The sequence below is a fragment of the Phallusia mammillata genome, chromosome 3 (assembly GCF_965637545.1).
Source record: "Phallusia mammillata chromosome 3, kaPhaMamm4.hap1.1, whole genome shotgun sequence".
In the NCBI taxonomy this organism is placed as follows: Eukaryota; Metazoa; Chordata; class Ascidiacea; order Phlebobranchia; family Ascidiidae; genus Phallusia; species Phallusia mammillata.
In genome coordinates this window covers 8,449,590-8,469,788 of record NC_137254.1, presented here as the reverse complement: position 1 = coordinate 8,469,788, position 20,199 = coordinate 8,449,590, and the positions used below count along the sequence as shown (strand labels likewise).

At 37.0% G+C, this 20,199-nt stretch overlaps 2 protein-coding genes across 2 annotated transcripts; one reads left to right on the top strand and one right to left on the bottom strand.

The window, feature by feature from the left end:
- Nucleotides 1–99: 99 nt before the first annotated feature.
- LOC145218251 (SUZ RNA-binding domain-containing-like) lies at nt 100–7,988 on the top strand. The gene is made up of 5 exons (XM_080085658.1): nt 100–262; nt 771–870; nt 1,806–1,884; nt 2,206–2,427; nt 6,055–7,988. Exons 1-5 carry the CDS (start codon nt 212–214, stop codon nt 6,176–6,178), a joined length of 576 nt encoding a protein of 191 aa, XP_079941784.1. The 5' UTR covers nt 100–211; the 3' UTR covers nt 6,179–7,988.
- Nucleotides 7,989–9,107: 1,119 nt separating this feature from the next.
- Nucleotides 9,108–17,258, bottom strand: LOC145218250 (rhomboid-related protein 4-like). Its single transcript, XM_080085657.1, has 8 exons — nt 16,921–17,258; nt 16,235–16,470; nt 15,168–15,289; nt 14,386–14,497; nt 13,172–13,247; nt 12,687–12,793; nt 11,749–11,832; nt 9,108–10,969 (listed from the first exon to the last, which is right to left on the bottom strand). Exons 1-8 carry the CDS (start codon nt 17,151–17,153, stop codon nt 10,824–10,826), a joined length of 1,116 nt encoding a protein of 371 aa, XP_079941783.1. The 5' UTR covers nt 17,154–17,258; the 3' UTR covers nt 9,108–10,823.
- Nucleotides 17,259–20,199: the final 2,941 nt, after the last annotated feature.

Below are 20,199 nucleotides of genomic sequence, written 5' to 3'. Positions count from 1 at the left end.
AGAAAGTCTGATGCTATTTTGACAATATTTTTTGTTTAACTTGATTTTTGCACTTGTTTAAATGCTCAGCTGCGAACTTTTTGTTTATAGCGAGAGAAAAAATCATGTTTAATTAATATTTGCTGTAAACAGGGCGTAAAATTATCATACAACTTTTGAGTGAACCATTGAGTTTTTAAAAGTTGTATTGTTTTAACGAGAGACTACTGAAATGGCTGAAGAAGGTATCTGGGATAGCTGGGAAGATTTTGCAGACTGTGGGGTAAGTTTTTTGACTTTTATGTTTTTTCTGTACAAATAACAAATGCTAAAAGCTGTTTAAATTTTGTGACATTTTTTTGAAATTTTATTACACTAATAATTTTTCGATGGCCTATTGGTCTGTACAGTATGGCCGCTGCATGTGAAAGTTCTTTTTTTGAAGTATTGTTGCTCATTTTTGTTTTTGTACAGAAATTTTGCCACAAAGGCATTGTTTGTTTTGTGGTGGGATTCAGCCGGTTCGCATTGGTTCTATAGAACCGTCTCATGAAATTTTATGACATCAGTAAACCAGTTAGCATTACTGGGTACTGTCAATGAAGTTTTTTGTAACAGGACCGGCTGACAAAAAATTAATCCCACCACTGCATGGACGTAGTATGTGTTTGTCCTAGATGCCCAAGATCTTGTGGTAAACTGTCATGTCCTGTAGACTGGATATGTGTTCATGGCTTGCTAATATACAAGAAAATGTTTTAGTACTTTTAAATCACATATATTATGCACAGGATCTTGACAAACATGTGGATGAAGACTTAAACATGCAAAGTAGGTCGTACACAAAAAACAACAAGGAAAAGACAAAGTCTGTGAAACAAAATCACACAGGTATGAGTCATGAATAGCTAATTAAAACAGAACGGATATTGTTTTTTTTTATTTTTTAAACTATTTGTAGGTGACCTGACAAAAAGTTGTATTCTAACTAGAGATGTACCGAATATTCGGTTTGCCGAATTTATTCGGCCGAATCGGCCACTTTTGCAAAGATTCGGTTTCGGCCGAATAATTTGTTGCGATTCGGCCGAAACCGAATCTTTTACGAACACTCATTTAATGCGTTATACGTGTTTTTTCTGCTTGGTACCAACGAAATCGCGTCAATCATTATATTTTTTTAACACATTGTAGCTTTTCCCACTGCAGACGAAAATCAGTAATTCATTGTCGGGTTGGCAATCAATGTTATACCTCACTGAACTAAAATAAGGACGAAACAAAACCATTCTGCACTTATTGCCTGGTATATCAACTTATGTTTTCATGTCAAACGCGTAGGGTACGAATTCGCGTGACGTCATCAATGATTCGGTTGATTCGGCCGAATTTATTCGGCAAAACCGCCGAATATTCGGTTTCGGCCGAATCGAAATTTCGCCGATTCGGTACATCACTAATTCTAACATTTATACTATACAACTAAAGTCAGGCCAAAATTGGAAGTAGTTCTACCAAATATATTTTGTCACTAGCATTGCACCAAGTTGGCCAAATGGACACATGTTCCATTTTATGTGCAACACTCATTAGATTATAAACAAACATTTGTAATTGTTTGAACTCATACACCACTAGACTTGGCTTTCACATTTTTTTAAAGTTCGCACAACTTTTTTGGTACTTGCTGTACAAAATAATTTTTTTCGTAATGTTTGGAAGTAAACTGACCTTTCAACTAAAACAGCATGAGAATGTGAAGCCATACCAACTCTAAAGTTCTACCCTGACTGCATAACCTTGTAAACAAAACTGTTTATTTGCAGACCAAAACAACACAATATCACCAGGAGGTATTCGAATACTACAAAGACCTGTTGTAGTACATGAAGAAGATCAGAACAGGTACATGACGATTTTGTAATCAGTTGTGTAATTGCTGTCTACTGTAAAACTCAATAAATTTTTGATGCTTTTTTATGGAGCTCTTCGGTTTACAATAATACATTTGCGGAAATTTGAGCCGCCTATTAAGGAAAAGGTTGTGTGCCTTGTTAATGCTTTGATCTAAAACAAAGTGTGACCGGTCTACCTGTTTTAGTGAAGGATACCATTTAATGCATATTTTTCTCTTATCAAACCAATAGTATCACTTAGCATTTTTCAATTAATTTTTTTTTCACATAAATAAAAATGTACTTTACTAAACAAGTTTTTGTTTTGTAGGACTGCGTATGTTCCTCAGTTAAAGATTTTGAAACGTCCCGAAAAGTCGTTGACACAGCAACAGCGAGAAGAAGAAGAACGGAAACGTCAAATGGCACAAAACCCAGTTCGTTCGTTAGCACAGAGAGAAGCGGCATACGCCGAAGCACGGCAACGTATTATGGGTGAAAACATGGCTCAAGAAAATAACGGAAAACACAGTAACTCTTCTAGCGATGCAAGGTAATAGACATTTGACACAACATTCTATATTTTATTTGCCTTGTCAGGTGGTATTTTTCTGGACAGGTCTTTTACACCTAATATATATATATATATAACATATTGTTCAGACTAGGGATGGACCAAAACAACAAATGTTCTGTTTGGTCGAACACCGAACAACTAACTGTAATGCTCGGTGCATTTTGATGTCACAAACATATGCAATTCTTTGCTAGTTTTGTAATTTTTCAATGTCGCTTGTCACCAGTAGTGTATTAAGCTGTACTTGCCCCAGAAGTACACATTTTCCACTAACTAACACATTCAAACAAACAGTCATTTTTGTCTGCACTAGTTTCGTATGTTAGCAGGGCATGAATATCTAATTTTCATGTCCGGTTCAATCTGTTCAACCAGTGGTGGGATTCAGCCAGTTTGCACCGGTTCTATAGAACCGGCTCACGAAATTTTATGAGATCAGCGAACCGGTTAGCATTACTGGTTACTGTCAATGGACTTTTTGTAACAGAACCGGTTGAAAAACATGACTTTTGTGATAGAACCGGCTGACAAGAAAATTCAAATCCCACCACTGTGTGCAACTGCTCGGCCGAGCACTGAGCATTTAAAACAGTACTCTGGTTCTGGCTAGGCTCAGCCCCTCCCTATTTTTATGTTGTATTATTTTATTGACATTGATCACTGTAACAAAAGTTTTATATTGTGGCCCTCGATATAGTTTGAAGCCCTTTTCTTGGATTTTAATCATGGGTCTGCTTCCCTGAAGGGGACACATATTGTTTTTGTCCGTTTTTCTTTTTTTCTTTTTTCTTTTTTTCTTTTTTCTGTCTAACGCTGGTTTGTAACGCTGGTTTGTAACGCTCGTTTGGTCAAGAAAGAGTGCTTCAAATTTATTCAAATTTGGACATATGTTAGATATTAATCGAAACTTGGTCCACCTCAAGTTTGACCCCAAATTACCCAGCGGTTCACCCACAGGCCCCCGAAACGTAAAATTTTCAACGCTGGTCTGTAACGCTCGTTTAGTGAAGAAAGCGTGCTTTAAATTTATTGAAATTTGGACATATGTTAGATATTAATTCAAACTTGGTCCACCAGAAGTTTGACCCCAAATTACCCAGCGGTTCACCCACAGGCCCCCGAAACGTAAAATTTTCAACGCTGGTCTGTAACGCTCGTTTAGTGAAGAAAGCGTGCTTTAAATTTATTGAAATTTGGACATATGTTAGATATTAATTCAAACTTGGTCCACCAGAAGTTTGACCCCAAATTACCCAGCGGTTCACCCACAGGCCCCCGAAACGTAAAATTTTCAACGCTGGTCTGTAACGCTCGTTTAGTGAAGAAAGCGTGCTTTAAATTTATTGAAATTTGGACATATGTTAGATATTAATTCAAACTTGGTCCACCAGAAGTTTGACCCCAAATTACCCAGCGGTTCACCCACAGGCCCCCGAAACGTAAAATTTTCAACGCTGGTCTGTAACGCTCGTTTAGTGAAGAAAGCGTGCTTTAAATTTATTGAAATTTGGACATATGTTAGATATTAATTCAAACTTGGTCCACCAGAAGTTTGACCCCAAATTACCCAGCGGTTCACCCACAGGCCCCCGAAACGTAAAATTTTCAACGCTGGTCTGTAACGCTCGTTTAGTGAAGAAACCGTGCTTTAAATTTATTGAAATTTAGACATATGTTAGATATTAATTCAAACTTGGTCCACCAGAAGTTTGACCCCAAATTACCCAGCGGTTCACCCACAGGCCCCGAAACGTAAAATGTTTAACGCTGGTTTGTAACGCTCGTTTAGTAAAGAAAGAGTGCTTCAAATTTATTCAAATTTGGACATATGTTAGATATTAATCTGAACTTGGTCCACCTGAAGTTTGACCCCGAATGACCCAGCGGTTCACCCACAGGCCCCCGAAACGTAAATGTGGCTAACGCTCGTTTGGTCAAGAAAGACACTGTAGGCAGAAGTCCCAAGAGAGTACGTTTACGAATAATAGGGCAGAGCGGGAGGGCTCAGCTTGACGTCGGACAGACGTTTTACGAGACGTCGTTTCGGTGATTAGAAATCAGCTGTTTTGCACAGCAATGCTATGTCGTTTTATTAAGTTATCACTCACATTTTCAGTTTTGGCAAAGGTTTCACACATATGACGCGATTTAAACCTAATAAGCGTGCTTCGGTTTCGTATAAAGTTTCGTAAAGCAAAACTTTGTTAAACAAACTAAATATGAAAAAATAAACTTGACTTTTTTGCAAGATAAAAGTTTTTTAAATGCTCGTTGTTAGCTTGGCCGCTGCATGACCACGGGTTACTTAAGGTCAATTAGTAGGTATTACTAACACAGTTTAGAACTTTCTTTCGCCATAACGTAGCGTTTTTTTTTTTTTTTTTGAATCAAATACTCAAGGCATGTATAAATTAGGTCAAACGGTGTTGTTGAACACCAAGGACGGCGTGCTATTGAAAACGGTGTCAAAAGGTCAAACAGTCGTTTGGTGTGTACACCCTAAAGGTTACTACAGGTCAATGGTACTCATTTTGCGAAACAAAGTTAAATGAAAAGTTATGTATACACTTGCAGCAAATCGCTTTTCAATTGTCTGTAACACAACTGTTACAGCTTTCTAGAAAAAATTGTGTTTAAAACCCGACCTTGGACGACAATATCTGGGTCAAAGCAAGAGATTAAATTTAAAGTATTTGTTTCGTTCTTTTTTAATGTTTTTGTAATTATACGACAATAATAGTGCAAAAAAATACAACAAAATTTTTCATTGTTGGGTTAACGCTTTCTAAAAATTTGTTCTTAAGAATTTAAAAATCACCGCAACATTTGTTTACCGTAAATCCGCACAAACACGCGTGTGGGGACCCATTAGTTTTTGTTGACAAAAACAATCATATGTGTAGATCAAATGATGTGTATAGTAAATTGGTAAATATCGTATAAAATATATAAAATGGAAGTATATCAGAAAGCCACCATTCTAGTTTTTAACCCTTTTAAAAGTGTTTTTGTTGTATTTGTGTGTTTGATTAAAATCTCTACTGAACACTTTGAATGATCAAACCCAAATTTCCCAACAAAAAAATAAAAAGTGAAGTGATACTGTTTGAAAACTAGACAAACTAAGTCCTATAGTCTGGTTTAAATCTTCTTTTTAGGTTAAAATAGTTCATGGAAATTGATTAGTTTAAGTTTTAAAATTGCCTATCTTTACCCTCAGCCAGTGGCGTAGGCGGACAAGACTTTTGGAGGGGCCAAATAGTTTGCTGTCTAATACAACTTTTTGCTAATGCTCGGCTTTTACCAAACATGTGACTTGCCAAACTTTGATTCGAAGGGACAGCCAAACAATTTGTTGATTTATTCCATGTCTACATAAATATAAAAAGCAGCGTACAACTTGGTGACAACGGTCATTTTCGTTAATTTTCCTTTGATAGTTGAAAGACGAAACCATAATGATGAGGGACAAAACTACACTAAATTAAAGTTTCTCAATATACAACTTTGAAAATGTGGGAGGGGCTATGGCCCCTTTCGTCCCTCCCTGGCTATGCCACTGCCCTCAGCCAACACACTAACATATGTGATTATGTTTTTTAGACCAGAAAACTTGAAACGATTTTCCAAAACCAAGCAAAGTCATCAAAACGGGCACGGCGGAGATGTCAAGCGTCAACCAAAAGGTCCCAACAGTAACTCAAGGGGCTTTAAGACTAACAGATGACAACGAAACTGGCGTCTTGGTGCTGCAGCACCTTCTCTATCACCACTGGGCACAAGTTTTGCCCCAGCGACGCAGCTAACCAGTAAAGCATGACAGAAAAATCACAAGCCTGCTGTAAAAAACACAGCTAGGGCGGTGTCGAAAAAACTTTTGTGCTACATAGATTGATCTGGGCTACTCTGATATGTATACGCAGTCTGCAACTATTGGATATATTACGCTTGCCATTGCTTCGGTGCAGCTAGCATGGAGTAGATGCCGGCCATGTGGAAAAATGAATCAAAGCAGTGCATTGGATTTTATGGAAAGTATTCTTGCAGTAGAGCTACGCTGCAAAACCGCTGACAAAATCATGTGATTTTTATGGAAAAACTCCTGATTTCACAAAAACTAATTAGGTTTAGTTGGAATCGCTCAAACCCCAAAGTGTGTACAGGCCTATTTCTGAAGTTGTACATTTCTTTGCAATATTCAGACATTATTGTGAATATTTTGGTTGTGCCTGTAGTGTTTTGTCTGAAAACTGCAAATTTAAGGCTAAATTGCCTTGGTATCATGGCTTACATTACTCTTTTGGTTAGGATTTGTTTGGCGTGATATGTTGTCAAGTATATATAGCACTAAAGGCTGGTCACAGTGAGCATTTAAGTTTATGCCCATGCATATGTTATGTCCAGTTCGGGGCATTTTTCAAAGTGGTTAAATATATATACTGTAAACCTTCGTTAATCTGGATCTGCTTGGACCTACAAAATTGTCCCGATTAGGTCATGATCCGGCTTAACTGATGCCGATTGGTTAATGCAGGGGTGTGCAACCTGCGGCCTGCGGGCCAAATGCGGCCCTTGATTAAAGGTTGTGCGGCCTGCAGGGACACTTGAATTTCAAATGTATTGGCAAACAAGTCCCGACTATTAGATATTTTTGAGCAGTTTATTGCACCCGATGCTATTTTTCTCCGACCAGGCAATATGTGGATAGAATCAAATGTGAATTTTACTTGTAGTGGGTCATATTTGGTGTGTAAAAAGTAAAATCACCTTGTGTCATGCACAGGTGCGGCCTGCGATCTAATTTTGGCGATTGTATTTGGCCCCACAGCTGCAAATGTTGCACACCCCTGAGTTAAAGTATTAAGTTTTGTCCGAATTAGGTGGAGATCTTGATTTACCGAATCGGGTTTAACTACGGTTTACTGTTTATTTACGCAGCTTTTTACATGGAACGGTGGTCTGTAAAGCATGTACAGTTTGTTGTAATGTTAACTCTAGGACAAACAGACTGTACATGTAATGTTAACTCTGTTTTGTTTCTGAAAATTGTTTTCCAATTTTTTTTGAATGAAAAACTTCAGTTACCATGGAAATTCTATTAATTTGCATATTGAACCCAAAGTATAGCCTGTCAAAAGTTTAAAAATACCTCGTTTCCATGGAGTTAGCAATTTAGAACTATTATTGCCCATATTCACTTGCAGTTATGTGTTAATTTTTGAACCCTTCTTATGCTTGTTAAGTACTGGGCATCTAAAAGCATTGGTCCATACAGAAATACTACGTTGTAACCAAGACGTTCATTGTGCAATTGTACATACTTAAGTAATCAATGATGTCTTACAAGAATGTATTATTCTTTGCAGGCCATTTTTGATGTGTTTTTTACTTAATGTGCACTAACTATATGTTTCTTTTCATATACGATTGTACAAAGTCCTGTTACAAAAGCCGTTTTAGGTCAAAATAATTGTTTTGCAAGCTTTTGTATGACTATCATGCACAAGTTAAGCTTAGTAAATCTCTTCATTGCAAAATTTGAGTGTTTTGTTGTCAATTGTATTTTAGTGGCCGAATTCCACTATAAGCAGGATGGAATTTTTATTAGGAACTAAACAAATGTTTTTCAACAAATCTTTGCATTTACATGAGCCATGATATATTGTATGCCATTTTTTTGCCAGAAACAATCTGTTCCAGCAGCTCCTTGTTTGTAGAAAATACTTTGTGCATCTCACAACAGCTCAGGTCTAGGTTTAATTTTACTTGTAGCAGGGACTTGACTGTCACTACACTCAGTTTGTTCCTTATAATTGTTAAAATTAAAACAAAGTACAGACACAAAACAAAAACAAGGACATTTCTTAGATGCAAGGACAATAAATTTTTCTAAGACATTGGCCTTTTGAAATAAAGACAAATCTTCGAAATAATGACGGTATGGCAACCCTGACTAGAGGAAAAAGCTAAAATATTTTTTCTAAGACATTGCTATTCAAAATAAGAACATATCTTAGAATAAAGGACGGTATGGGAACCCTGACTATAACAAAAGGCTAACTTGAAAACAACTTCACAGACTGTTACAGTGTACACTCTCTGCAGCTAAGTTATCATATCTCATTACTTGTTGCCAAGATAGTGAAGTGGTTAGCGCAACTGTCCTGTGTTCACATGGTTGTGAGTTTAAATCCCATCTCAGTCACTTTTGTTCCCCTAAGTAAAAAATTTGTGCAGCATTGCTCCAACCCAGTGTTCCCTAATGGGTTAAAATAAACGGAAGTCAGCAGCCTCTAAATTAGGAAAACCAAGTAATGATTTAATGGACTTGTTATAAAGTAGCCAGCTCGACGGTGGACCATTTTGAGCATAACACATTCAGGCATTGCATGCCCACCGAGAATAAAAATGAAACAAACAAAATGATACAATGATAACATTGTAAGTTTTGAATTTGATTTCTTTAACTTTGATTATGTAATTGAAGATTAGTAGGGTATGTTATATCTGGCTTATAATGAAATACATGTAGTACATTTGCTGCTATTGAGGGGAAATTGTGAAAACAACTGCTGTATGGATTTTTTATGGACAAAATCATGCTTTTTAAGAAAGGTACTATAATAATAATACACATTGTTTCAAAAAAACTGACATTTTTGTACAATTCAAGATATTGTATTGTTGTTGCTTTTATACCATTACCATTTTCACCAACAGTAGGAAAAATACAATTTTTGTCATACATTGCACAGTTAAAAATTGAACAAAAAAGTACAGTGCAAAATACTTACAAAAGTAAAACAAAAAAAATATGTACAAAAGTGTACATAGGCCTAAATTAAATTTGTTTCTGCTTCAGTGCATGGTTGCATGAAAAGGGTTTATGAATATGCTTTATGTATCGTGTAACTGCAAACTGAGTAAGCCAAGTGTATTAATGGTGAAATACCAAAATCAGCCAGTCACTAAGCATTAATCAAAACTTATTCAGTATCACACACTTAATAGGCCTGGCATACTATGATTTATATCTGAGTGTGTCATGATTGCTGGTCTGCATGAACGCTTTAGGGATTCGTATACAGTTTAGTGATGGGACGATACCAGGTTTTAAAGTGAGTACCAAGTACGAGTACCAAATGTATATACCTTCGATACCGAGTACTTAAGTGTAGTGTTGTACTTAGTTGTATATCACGGTCTAATTTATCTGCCATGGTCAGGGTACAGGCGTGCACACACACATGCCGAAAATGTAATCTCCATGTGATAGCGAAAAAGATACACATAAACCGGCAGAATTTTTTTCCAATTTTGTGCTGTCTGAAGCAAATATTGGCATAAAGTTGCCCGTATTCTTTTAGTGCAAATCTGCCTTTGGTACTCGCACGTTGGTATCGAAAACTGAGACAAAATATTTCGATACCACTGAAATCATTCGATACCGGGTACTCGTCCCATCACTAATACAGATATTGGCTTGTCTTTTAGCTGTGGTATTGCATGCCCAAATTGTAGAAATAACATGTAGGCAAGTATATTGGCATGGGCAGTGCCAAAAACAGCAAAAGTGACAATTAGGTGTGTTAAATATAAAATATAATTCGAGCCTTTTTCACAATGAAGGGATTTAAAACAGGATACAATTATTGGGTTTTTTATTAGTCATAAAACATAAAAAGCTGGTTTCTCTTATTTAAATAATATCAAAAATTATGCAGATAATTCTAGCATTTTCAATTCCTAAAGCCTTATTATGCAATTAAACAGAATAATTTTGAACTGATTCTAGATTGAGTGTGAAATTAAATAGAAGATCTTAGTACAGTAGTTCCATATGTTTTTCGATGAATTCCTCCCTTAACAATTTAAAACATTTTCATTTGTCCCTAATATACTACATAGTAGATGCTAAACTATACAAAGATCATAAAATTGGGTCTTTTATCAACTTCACATGACATATTCGCAGAGCCTAAGTGTCTATTTACAAACCACATGTAAAAATCAAAGTAAAATGCTCAAAATCAAGTTTTAAAATTCTTCCCCAGTTGGAAAACTACTTTCTTAGTGTGTTGTAAAATAGAAATTGTTGGACTTAAAAAACTCAAGCCAAAACTCATTATATAGTACAATCAGTGGTGGGATTCAGCCGGTTCGCGCCAGTTCTACAGAACCGTCTCACGAAATTTTATGAGATCAGCGAACCGGTTAGCATTACTGGTTACTGTCAATGGACTTTTTGTGACAGAACCGGCTGTAAAATATGACTTTTGTGATAGAACCGACTGACAAAAAACTTGAATCCCACCAATGAGTACAACCGACAGTCAGCTGGAAAAAAAGACGTATTTAATCCATTTTGTGCATTATCGTCTATTGGATGCTCTGTGGTTGTAATGGTCCAGTCTTCGGCGGCGTAGTTCATCCTGATTAGACGCTGGTGGATACGGTGGCTGTCCATTTGTGGGGGTTTCATTTTGTGTATTGTGGGTATGTCCTGGAATATTCCAACCTGAAAACGTAAGGCAAACTGTTGGAAAAGTGTTTTTAATATGGTATTAAGTAGGGGTGGGCTAAAACTGCAAATGTTCTGTTTGGTCGAACACCGAGCATCTTGTGTTACGTATGGTTCCCGGCCGAACACACATGGTGCATTGTGACATCAGAAACATTCCCAAAATCATGTTAGTTTTAAAGCTTTCCAAGGTCTCTTATGTCACCTGCATGTATAAAGCTGTACAAGTCACAGGAATTGTGTATTTTTTCACTATTCAATGCAAGGAAAAAAACAATCATTTGTGTTCTTGGATACATTTTTAAAGACTTGTTTTGTATGTTACCAGGTCATGAAAATGCAAATTTAATGATTAGGTCATTTTTTGGGGGGCAAGTGCCTGACCTCACAAATTGTGCCTTCCACTTTTTTGCGCTCTAAAATGTTTCAACTTTGCCGAGCTGGCTTGGTGATTGTTTTAGTGCAATTGTTTTAATATGTTTTCTTTCACCAAGTGAAGAAACTTAAAACTAAGTTAACCCAGAAATTGGATACAGGACTGTCTGCAATAATAAAACTTAGGCAAAGTGGTTATTACACAGAAATAGGCTAAAATTGTTAGTGTTCCTAATTCATGTTTAGCAGGTATGGATTATGGCTATTTTTGTGACATCATGCATGTATGACATCATAGTTATTAAACTGCTTTGGCCAGCACTATTAGCATGAAACTCCTATCAAATAAAATGCCTTGTCGATTTGGCCTAATTTTGGTTCGAATACAAAAAAAATTGTACCATATGCTGGAGGTTGTACTTCATCTTGTGTTGGTGCTGATGGACTGGTTTCTTCACTTAAATCTGGATAGAGTCTGTTTTGACCTGAATATTAAAACAGTTGGTTCTAGTTTATCACATAACACGCTAAATTTTGAAAATTGAATGGTGTGGTAGATGATGCGATTTATCACATACTTGGTCATTTCATATACACAACGCCAAACTGCATGCTATTTCAGTATTTAAACAATATTGGACGGTTTTTGGCAAAACAAAGTCGTGCACTAAAATGGAGACATTCCTGTAGTGAATTTTAACTTAATGTAAGTCAATCTTACCAGGGACCACCCTTGAGTGCAATGTAAGTTCCATAAAATAATGTTATTGTTTTAAGGCAAGTCCGTTACATCTGCAACTTTTGTTAAGCCTTTGCCCAATATCAGCATAGTAAAGTAACAGGATATGGATTGTAAACAAATATTGGTTTTAGTGATGGGACGAGTACCCGGTACTCGGTTTCGAACAATTTTAATGGTATCGATACTCATACTCACTATCAAAATATTTTGTCTCAGTTTTTAAAACCAACGTGTGAGTACCAAAGGCCGATTTACACCATAAGAATACGGGCAACTTTATGCCAATATTTGCTTCGGACAACACAAAATTGGAAAAACGTTTTGCCAGGTTTCGTATATTTTTTCGGTATCACACGGGGATAACATTTTTCGACATGTGCGTGTGCGCACCTGTACGCTGGCCATGGCAGATAAATTAGCCAATGATATACAACTAAGTACAACACTACACTTAAGTACTCGGTAATCGTACTCGGTATCGAAGGTATATACATGTGGTACTCGTACTCTGTATCGATACTCGCTTCAAAACTTGGTATCGTCCTATCACAAATTGGTTTACAGATTTAAAGCAGTTCAACAACATATATTACGTACCATTATTTGGCTGATTTTGAGTACTCTGTGCCATTGCATGCTCCATTTGTTGCTGTTCGTTTAATCCACCAGTGTATGAATCATACCTTCTTTCATCTTGCACTGGACTAAAAAATATGTACAAATTAAGGCAAGTTTATTATTAACACATATATACATCTGTACAGTATAACCTGTTTGCATTTTCAAGGGTTAATATTTGTAACTTATAAGGTGTGTAACTCATAAGGTCAAAAAGTGAATTTTTGTTTTACAATTTTTAGACCTTTGGTCTTTTACTTTAATATAAAGCAGGTTAACTTAATGTACACCCTATACATAATGTATTTCCGGACTACTCAATGGACAAAAAATAGACAAACATTTTTGTGTGTGTGTTTGGATTCAACCAGAATTGCTGTGGTAAAAAAATAGTTGAAAGTGCATGCCGTTACCCAATGGGTTTCCTGTATATTTATTTAATCATGAAGCAATCATTAAATCACCTTTGTCTATTATGATGTCCACTAGAGGCACTGTGGTATGTATATGAAGGTCCAGACCTCGCTGAAAACGATCGGCCTGAAAGTCCAAATGCATTTTAAAGATTTAAACTTTTATGTTCACAAAATGTAACAAAGGAAATAACAGCCCAAATAAATGTACAATTTTGAGAATGTGTTTTTAATAATAATTTTAAAGTTAAATGTAACAAAAGTTTTCTGTACCCTAGGGCAGTGCTCTTCAACCTTTTTTGGTTTGGTGAACCCTTAAAGTTGTTGTGGTGAACTCATGCACTCTGTTTGCTTAAAGGGTAAACTGCGGTAATAAACGACATGAAAATTCAATTAAGCCTAGTGGAACTCTCAAAAAATGCTCGATTTGCTATCAATACTCCAAGCATATGTTCGCCAATTTTATATGAAACATTGGCGAAAGAGTCAAAACTCAATACACTAATACAGAGGTTCTTAATCGGTGGGAAATTTCATGGTTTCAGAGGGAAATTATGTGAGTCGGGTGTCACCAAACTTGAACCCGCGTTTCGAATCTCGCCTTGAAATAACCATTGAAAGTAAATTTAATACATTTTTTCCATGACAATACGTAAGATTAATTTCAGCTAGTTTACAAGGCGCATAAAAAGCAGAAAATTGTTTGTTACGTCACAGACATTACTAAAAGTATCAATGACTTTGTTATTGTTCGCGATAAAATGCCTTTTCTCTGTTAATTGTGATGGAGTAAATGATTAATGCAAGTACTTGAGAGTTGAGACTCTTCAATATTCCACACAACTTTACGGAAGCACTATTCAAACTAAACAAGATTGCAGTATACCTTTAAGGTCCCGACCAAATCGCTTCAAAACAATCGAAGAATAAATTGTTTTGTTAATATAGGGCACAAACTATCAGTATAAAAATAACAGGGGGGAAATTTGACCTTGGTGATTGACTTTAGTGGGAAACCACATCAAAAAGGTTAAGAACCACTGCACTAATATAACCCGAATGTATCAACATGAAAGGGGAACAAAACATTAAAAAAGTTTACTTGGGTTATACATCAGTCGAAACCTGCATTTTCGTACTGGTGCACCCCATGCATATTTTGGTACACCCTAGGGTGCACCGTGCATATTTTGGTGCACCGTGCACACCGGTTGAAGAGCACTGCCCTAGGGCTTTTAGCAAACTTAACCAACGTAGAAACTTACCAAAATCGTTAAATGGCCAATTCATTACAGCTTTAAGTGGTCCTTTTACATAGGCCAGGCCCACCAGAATACCAGCCAAATGTCCTGTGAATGATGCATTTGGTACCAACACCTGTTGAAAAACAGTAGTTATAACTAAATGCCAAAACAATGCATATACATGAATATAAGCCACATGTAGAAGTGCTATTATCGCAAAAAAATCACGCAAACAAAGTGAAATAAATTTGAATCGGCATACAGAGTGGTCTAAGATGAATATATTCAAACTGAGACCAGCCATAAAGTGTCGATGCAGACCAGTGTTCCAGGTATACTTATCGATAAATCAGAGTATGCCAGGCCTATAAAAATTGTTATACCAAATCAGCCTCCCAAGCATTCCCATTTGGCAAGACTTAGGCTAGAAAAATATAGCCTATGGTGGGATTCGAACCGGCAATATCCAGGCTTTTACTCTACCAACTGAGATATATACAAAGGCTCCGTACCGAATCCCTCGAAAGTCAAATCACAAGCACCGTTGAAGGCTGCACATGTCAGCTTTGTGGTAGGGATCACTGAATTGACCAATGATAATTGTGATTTGGCTTTCAATGGGTTTACCGCTATGCTTGTGTAGTTTAGTAATGTGCGAGTCCCGGAAACGCCCTTGTCGTGGGTTTGAATCCCATGGCAAGCTTCAATGGGCCTGGCTTACTATATATGATTAATATATGAGTGTGACATCATCCCTGTCTGCACACGCATTTCAGGTACATTATATCCTAAAGAAAACACACCTGAATTAGTACAAGTTCGAACCAACAAGAGAGCCTTGAATTAACTGGTATAAATCCCATAATAAGACTTGTTCCTTGGGGCATCATTTGCGTAGTTACAACTTTCACAGCAAAAACGACACCTGAAAATAAACAGTAAAAAATTTAAGTGGTCATAATTCACCAGTCCTATTAAAGCAGTGGTTCCCAACCTTTTTGTAGTCACGGACCCCTTTTATAAACTTTGATGGTCCGCGGACCCCCAACCAAATTTAGTCTTGTTAAGTTTTCGTTTCCTACATTATACATTATTACTTTCGCTCTTTGGGCAGAATTTCATTCGACCTTTACAGTCCTTAAATCTCAATAAAGTTCTGTACTGTAGCAGTCAACACAACGTTCATGTGTGTTGGGATGTTACAATGGAGGTAACAATCACACAAAAAGTAAGTTTTCCTGATCTAAAGGCGTGATAAACAGTTTGCACTCGTATTCAGGTTTGTAAAAATGGTTTGGAAACTTAAAAAAATTAAGAATGTTTGACTCCATGGACCCCCTAAAACCATCTCACGGACCCCTTGGGGGTCCGCGAATCCCAGGTTGGGAACCACTGTATTAAAGGCAAACTACTGATATGCGATAGCCTAGGAAAATCCAGCCTGTGATGGGATTCCAACACAAAAAAATATATTTGGTATTTCATGACATTGTGTAATGCGGCATATATAAAAAACCTCAATATTAGCGCATATGGCAGGGGTTGGCAACCTTTTTGGCGACGTGTGCCAATTTACTTGTTATTTCCATGTGTTAATGACCTCACATGCCAACGTTTTTCCAAATAATACTGGTTCGTGCCAGCAGATATCAATAATTGAGAGAAAGCAGAGTGCTTTGTGCATGCAAGGCGTGTTTTGTGCATGAATTTTAAGACAAAGGCATGATAAAACTATATGCAAGCAGTGCAACAGGTTAAATTGTTACTTGAATATAAACACGCAAATCGGTTGGCGTGCCATGAAAAACCACTTTGCAGGGGTTGCCGACCGCTGGCATATGACCTTGACATATCATCAGCAAAAATTTACCTGAAAATCCAACGGCGCATTGATTCATGTATGAAGCATCGGAAAAAAACATTGCAGCAGCGTAGTTTAAATATAACATGACAACATTGACCAGAACACTAAACACAGCCAACATGTACAGAAACTGCCTGGACCCGATTTTGGACTCCAAAGACCGCCCTTTCCATAGAAATGATACCATGTTGTAATAAAGGTGCCAGTCGTCAGCATGAGTGAATGTTGCTTCTATAACTCTCCTTAACCAAACAAATTTTGATTACTATTACATACCAGGTGTTATTTTGGAAATTTTACAGTTTTTTTCAAATACTGGTATGCACAGTTGTGACATCGCACAGACTAGGTGAGGCATGGGTTTTTACCCGGTAACTCCCAGCAAACTGGAGTCCTGTTGGATGGCTACACTAGCCAATACAGCCAATCTCTCGACACCAGCTGCACTGATGATGTCGAAATAGTGTGCACTGTCTGCAGCTTATTATTTTTGGCTCCATGCTTTTACATTTTTTTAAATAATTTATTAATGATAGACAAGTGCAAAAAAAATGGTCATAGTTACAGTCACCATTTCAAATGTTCACTTTAAACATCAAAAATGGTTTAGCCGAAACCACAAAATAGCCAAAAGGTCATAGTTACAGTCATCACTTTTTTCAAATGAACTTTCGCTGCAATAACATTCTTACCAATAATCTTGTCTTTGCCAAACTTGGACCACTCCAACACAAATATCCATAGTTCGTGGAACACGTTTGCGAAAAAATTCATGTATTATTCCCAAGTACATCCCAACATTAAGAGCTATTGTTCCAAGCGTTACTGGTGGAATGGTGTCGAAACCGGCTTGACATAATTGAAGCAGTAACAACATGAGACCCATGTTGGGTTGTCGGCGATGCCGACGTCTTGATGGCCACATAGTGGTTGCGAACAATGTATGGATTAATATCACTATCAATTTAATTAATGTGTAAAATATACACTTTTCCTAAACAACTTAAAATGCAAGAGAAAACAATTAACACTTTTGCTACAACATGACACTAGTTTGGAAAAATGGCTTGTGGTCTATAAAAGTATGTTTTATCGATCAGTATTTTGGAGGTTGTTTATTCAGTCTGCCAAAGATTTTGGCGCTGCAGGACCGACATGTCCCTAAGTCAGTGGTTCTTAACCTTTTTTCCTTGCTGCACCCCTTTCAAATCACCAACCAGTTTTCGCACCCCCTGGGTTTTTGTATTTATACCAGGGGTTCTTAAACTTTTGCGGTCGTGCCCCACTTGACACTATTTATTTTTTCTCCCCCCCCCCCCCCTAAATAAAGATTAGCACTGATAGTGTTTGTCATGTTTTTCGGGAACAACATGGTAGGTCCGCTTTAAGCTATTGTCAAGTTAGTTCCAAACGTTAGAAAAATGAAGGCACTTAAACAGTTGCGCGCACAGAGCCACGTTACCAGTATTCTTGTAAACCATATGTAGCCCAGAAATTGTTGATTCACTCAAAGTCAAGGCAATCTCTAATGCGAACAAATAAAGAATGTACAGCCGACTATATAGTACAGGGGTCACCAAACTATGGCCCGCGACCCAATTTTTTAGGTTTGTCAAAACGTATTGATAACTTTGTTACAGTCAAAAATTAATCTACTCCTTACGAAAGTTTACTGTTACAACATGTAAAATTGATATTACCTAGTTTTATAGGATTGCAACGCCCAGGACTGATCCAAAGCCAGTTTATTACGTCATAGACAAGACAAAAAGTGTTAATTGTGCTCAAACAATTGCCTTATTGTGTTATTTGTCACGTAATATACAAGCATTGCTAACTATACAATTTAACAGTCACATCAACAGATTTTAAAATGGATTGTAGAAAGACCATATCGTGGCACACCTAGAAAAATCGCCTTGTGGACTAAGTTTGAGAAGACGGCACTAGGGCATGAAAAAAGTTTGGTTAGTACAACTGGACATCCATTTCAAAGTAATGAAGCGCTTACTTTGATTTCTAAATAAGTTAGAAGTCAGCGCCGACATAATTCCCATGCATTCATTTACAATTGTTTGCAAGTGAAAGCAGCCATAATGTGCTGCGAACCCTTCACGCCCCCCAGTTTAAGAACCCTTCATTTATACAGAATAGACCTAACCAACCTTAATGATTAAGCATTCCCACACCCCCTAGGAACAGTTCTCGCACCCCTTGGGGGTGCGTGCACCCCAGGTTAAGAACCCCTGCCCTAAGTTGTGCGCAAGACCAATTTCTGCAGGCACAAAACAAGCAATAAATGCTAAACAAATACCTGTGTGTGGTGCAATGTGCAAACCCTATAACTAATATATAAAATAATTTCACAAACAAACATTCCGTCTGCAGCTGCAATACTGTGCAGGCTGGTAGGTTATGAAATCGAAGTAACTATCAAATGGGCGGACAAAATTTCAATGAACATTTTTTTTTTTCGCAGACAAATAGTAATCGACAATTTTGAGGTTTTTTACATATATATATCATCAAAAAGGAAAAAAATATATATCTAAAAACAATCTAATTAAGATGAACATGATTTTTCTAGCCTACACCTTGCCATATGGTGGTAGATGCTTGGTGACCAGCTGATTCGGCATGGCGCCTTCCATGGGCCTGGCGTACTGTGATTTAAAAGCAATCTAATTTGATTTGTTGTCAAAATAAAAGGTGTACAGTTTTGCAGAGCAGCTGCCTGTGTAATGTAATCAATCAACCTGAGCAATTATTTTTTCGAAATCCAGCACAAAAAAAATTTAAAATCTGGCCATGACATGCAATGTACCAAAAAGAGTGGGCTACTCTAAAATACGCAATCTACAAAATTACTAACTAATATGTTGACGGTTAGGGCTCTTAGGGTTTGGGTGAGGGTTTATAATAAAAATAACTTTACAATTTAATCCCAGATACCTTTTGGGCTTAATTTCCTTACAAGTGTTAACATGTGGTACCATACAGTGTTTAGTATCACTCTCAACACATACGTGACTATTAAGCCCAAACTGGGCATCTAAAACTAAATTATAGTGTTATTTTTATTATAAACCCTCACCCAGACCCCAAAAACTCTAACCATCAAGGCATCAACCTTTTAAAACATTACATCTGTTTTATAAGTAGATTGCGTAGATTGCGTAGATTGCATATTTTAGAGGAGCCCATAAAGAGTTATATTAAAGATATTCAATCGAAAAATTAAGTTAACTTACAGTACACTGACTGTTACAACAGAAAATCAAATGCAGCTCTTTGTGTCTGTTTTGGTTTGGCTATGGGACTGAATTGAGTTTCACAACTCCATTATACACATTTTGCCCTGAATATAAGCAACAAGGCACTAAAACAAATTGGTAAATAATCAACAGAAGGTCTGTAAATTTAATGGTTCTGCAATTTTACAACATTTGTTTCTTTTATTTTGAATGAATAATTTGAAATTTTTTTCAAGGAAATCTTAGAATTTTAACAGGATACAATGCCTGTGTTTTAGCTTTACCTAATAGGAGATTTTATAAGCAGACAGCATTCAGAAATAGTATATCCATTATGAAGAGCCAGTCTGCAGAACATGGCAGTTCCCGACGAGATCTCGCACGTGCAGGGCCGACATGTGCCGCGTGCGCGCGTGCACGACCCGTAAGTTCATGTGCAAGACTTACTTCAGCAGACACAAAGCAAGTAAACGAGGTCAAGACAGGCCAATTAAATGCCTTTGGTGCAAAATTTTCGCGTGCAAACCCTAAAACGTGGCGTGCAAAAATTTTTTTTCAAAACAAAATCGCGGGTGCAGCTGCCACTCTCTGCAGACTGGCCATTATACACATTTTGCCCTGAATATAAGCAACAAGGCACTAATACAGATTGGTAAATAATAAACAGAATTTCTATAGATGTAAGGGTTTTACAATTTCACAACATTTATTTCTTTT